General features: G+C 55.5%; 1 protein-coding gene across 5 annotated transcripts in view; it reads right to left on the bottom strand.

Annotated features, from left to right (window-relative positions):
• LOC108251647 (transcription factor 20-like) overlaps positions 1 to 3,241 on the bottom strand; it is an 11,249-nt gene extending 8,008 nt beyond the window's left edge. For 3 of the 5 annotated variants that reach the window (XR_001809367.2, XM_017442014.2, XM_037978829.1), the window contains exons 1-2: positions 253 to 2,225; positions 45 to 138 (exon numbers count right to left, since the gene is read on the bottom strand). Coding sequence is in view for 2 of the 5 variants with exons in the window: in XM_017442014.2 (XP_017297503.1) it covers positions 45 to 138; positions 253 to 2,103 (1,945 nt within the window). In the remaining 3 variants the exon portion in view is untranslated. Of the gene's footprint in view, positions 1 to 44; positions 139 to 252; positions 2,226 to 2,603 lie in introns of those variants that run through there. The other 2 variants (XR_001809368.3, XR_005233874.1) reach the window with 2 other exon arrangements.
• Positions 3,242 to 3,872: the final 631 nt, after the last annotated feature.

Raw genomic sequence — 3,872 nt, 5'->3', positions numbered from 1 at the left:
CACCTGTCCTCCCCCTGCCCCGCCCCCCCTGTCCCCAGGGTTACCTGACTGCACGGCGCAGGTGGAGTGGTAGTTTCTGCAGCAGTTCTTCTGGAAACATCCCATAATAGCTCCGGTCTGACGGCAGCTGGAGCAGATCTGAGACGAGAAGAACAAAGTTTCAAAGCTGAAGCCGCGAGCGGACAACAGAACCAGGTGGTTCTGAATCTGATCCGGATCAGAACCACCACCCGGTTCCTCGGAGCCACTCACCGTCTCCTGGGCGAGCCGAGCCGCCTCCTCCAAGCCGTACAGCTTTCCTTGGACCAGGAAGACGCCGGCGGCCCAGATGCTGCAGTCCTCGTGGACCCAGCACTCGTCCAGAGGAGGTCCCTTTGAGGGACGGAGACCGTCCCCCCTGAGGACACTGTTCTCAGCGCTGCAGTCGTCCTCAGAGGAGGTCGGCAGACAGCCGTTGGACAGTTTCTGCTCCTTCAGAGACATCCTGGTGGGACAGTACGGCCCGTGAAGGTCCCCCAGGCCCAGGACGTTGGCTGTCTGTCCACAGAGACAGCACCGCAGCTCAGCCTGATGGCCGGCGTCAGAACTGGGCCGACCCAGCTGGAAGCAGGACGTGCAGGGAACAAACCCGGACAGAGTCGGTCCATGTGGACGCCTGCTGCTCTGGACGGTGGACTCCTCGTCCTGGTAGTTGACCACCCTGCAGACCCGCTGCTCCATGTGGACAAACGGACAGAACCCGTCCGCCTTCTTGTCCTTCCTCTGCTCCTTAGCTTTGAGATACTTCAGCAGAATCTCCGGTTCTCTGGGGGGAAACAGAGCCGAAGGTCCCGTGTTTCGGCGCTTTTTCCTCCTTCGTCTCACAGCCTGTTTTTTCTGCTGCGGCCCGGTTCTGTGGACCCAGTTCTGCTTGGTTCTGCTTACCGCTTTAGTTTCAGGAGCAGCGAGGGGCTTCTTCTTCTTCTCCTGTTGGTGACGAACAGTTCTGGAGCGCGGAGCCTTGCGGGGAGGCTGCTCCCTCAGAGGAGACTTCCTGTCGGTCCGAACGTCCAGGTCCGACTCCTCTGATCGGGTCCTGGCGGTCTGTGGCAGAACCGCCTGTGGGTCTGACTCCTCTGAGCTGGAGAACTTCTCTGCGAACTCCATCAGGTCATCAGAGTCACAGTTCTCGTTGTAGATGCCCACGGCGCTGTATTTGACCCGTCTCTTCAGGCTGCGCCGCGTCACGCTGCGGGACAACCGGGCCGGTTCTGCTGCAGGTTTCTTCATCCTGGAACTGCGACGGACTTTCCTCTGCGGAGTTTTCTCCCTTTCCCTCGGAGGCGGAGCTTGATTTTGCTTCTTACTGTCTGTGACTGAAACTTCGATGAGGTCGCTGTCGTCGCTCGAAACCTCGACGTCGGACTCGGCCGGGTTTCCGTAAACGGCGTTCAGGTCCGACAGGAGGACCACGGGTCTGGTGTGGTGCACGGGAATGTCTACGGAGCTGTCCGAGGAGTCCTCGGAGTACGAGCTGTCCGGACTGGGAGAGCTCAGGGGCTGAGGTAGGAGGTAGCATCCTCTCCCTTCGTCCAGCGAGGACACGGCGGGGGACAGCGGCTCCACCATGTGTCCCACGCCGTCCTGGATGAAGGACCCGCACAGGAGCGGCTCCTTGGCAGAAGAGACCAGGAAGATGACGTCAGAGCCGCTGTCGCTCTCCTCGCCGCCGCTGCTCTCAGGAAGCGGGCTGCCGCTCTGGTCCGTTCCACAGAAGCCAGCGTGCCACAGGCTGCCGTGGACCCGGTCGTGGAACAGGTCCAGTCCCGGAGCCAGGGTCGAATTCATGTAGCCCCCCAGGGACTCGGGTCTCTGCTCCACGTCCCTGCAGTGGATGGACGCGGCCGGCGAGCTATAGGACGCCGAGGGCCTGGACCTGAAGGTGGAGGGGACGTCTGTGCTGCAGCTGGGGGGGCGGCGGTGGTACCACTCGGGCTTCTTGGACAGGTCCACATCGTCAGCATGGCTGCGGGACAGAGGACTGTAGGACTTTGACAGGTCCATGGCCACGAGGACGGGGTCCTGAGGGGACACTTCCATCACTGCAGACACACAGGAAGACATTCAACGGTCAAACCTTAACGCCGTGGAAGGCGCCATGGACGCACCGCTCACACACACACACACACACACACAAACACACACACACACAGAGACAGAGAAAAACACACACACAGACAGAAACACACACACACATGTTATGTCTCTCTATCTTCCCATTGACTTCCATTCATTTCTACAGCCTAACCCTAAACCAAACCTTAGTCCTAAACCGAACCCCTGACCCAAAAACATAATTTCTCCTCGTGGGGACCAAAGCCTGGTCCCCCCCCCCCCACACACACACACACCAATGTGGGCCCAGGCGACCCTGAACCAGACCCCAGGATCGCCTCAGCCTCTCTGTGATCCGTTTAGTCTTAATAATTATTAATATTCCTTTATTTCAGTTTTTATGCTGATGAATAAACGGGTTTTAATCAGGATGATTGAATTTAATCTGATTTAATGTTTGATGACATTCATCCGGTTTTATTTCAGCAGATTATTTGTTTCCCTCAGACCTGATCAAACAGCTGCTGGTTCGCAGGAGGATCGATCAAACATCCCGATGATTAATCGATCCTCAGCAGCCAGGCCTGAAAATGGCAGCTGTTTACATCCGGTTCTCCCTCCGTGTTCCCCGGGGAGCTCACCCCTCAGCTGGCCGCGGTTCGGCTGGACCTGCCCGGTCCGGACGGAGCGGGCTCGCCGATGACAGCCTCCCTGGAAGCGGCTCGGGTAGCGGGGTTAGCTCCCACGCCGCTCCGGGCCCATCGTCCCCGGGGCTGGCTAGCAACAAGCAGCGGCCGCCCGTCCGGACTGAGGACGGTTCCCCGCTGAGCTGCTCCGGGACCGAGACGAGACCCGGTCCACGAACATTGTAGGTGAAGTGGCTCCAGCAGGGTTAGGGTCGGTGCTGCGGGCGGTGTTTTCAAGTTGTCATCATGGACACCGTCTCCATCAGAGTCAAGCCGGAGGAAAACCGCCCACCCAACCGGAAAAGAAGCGGGCGCTTTCACAATAAAAGCTCAAAGGACAGGCGGAAACTGATTTAAAAGAGTTCTGTGATTTGTTCTGCTTCATATGACTGGTTGGCTGTTGTTTCTATTATTAATTTAATAAATCAGATATTTTATCAGCTGCAGCAGTGGTGCTGATCTCATCTTTTATCAAACTTCTTTAAAATAAAAAAACTCAATTTGAGCAAATAAATCACAACTTTTTAAAATAATAAACAAACAACAATGGTTTATTTGCACACAATATGTAAACAAATATCAACAATATCTCTCCAGGTACAGGTTACTGACTGCAAGTTAGGTTTTATTTATAAAAATGTAAAACTATCATTTTTATCTCAAAAATAAAGAAATGTTTTCAGTTTCAACTTCTGCTCAGAAGCCTCGTTCATCCCTTCATCCATGGTTCATCACTTCACATCAGTGAACGATGTAGGTTCATCTTAGACCAGGTAAGTAACTAGTTAAACCAACATCCTTGGATCATTTCTTTATGTTAGTCTGTGGACAAACATGCAGTTTCCGATGTAAGGAGCAGCTCCTGAACGCCTCTTCTCCAGGTGTAACGGTGAGTTTTTACCTGCCGCCCGCCGCCGTCCTTCTGCGCGTGAACTCCTCGAGCCTTCAAGCAGTTCTGACATTTAGTCGGGTTAAAAAAGTGGCAGGAACCCGCCGCCTTTTCTCCGGACACGAAGCGCTGCGCTCGACTGTCCTCCGCTGTCCTCGGCTGTTCTTGGATGTCCTCCGCTGTCCTCGGCTCTCCTCGGCTGT

This window comes from Kryptolebias marmoratus, linkage group LG12 (genome assembly GCF_001649575.2).
Source record: "Kryptolebias marmoratus isolate JLee-2015 linkage group LG12, ASM164957v2, whole genome shotgun sequence".
NCBI classification, from domain to species: Eukaryota; Metazoa; Chordata; class Actinopteri; order Cyprinodontiformes; family Rivulidae; genus Kryptolebias; species Kryptolebias marmoratus.
The sequence above is the reverse complement of the archived record's forward strand: the minus strand, read 5'-3'. Positions and strand labels throughout refer to the sequence as shown.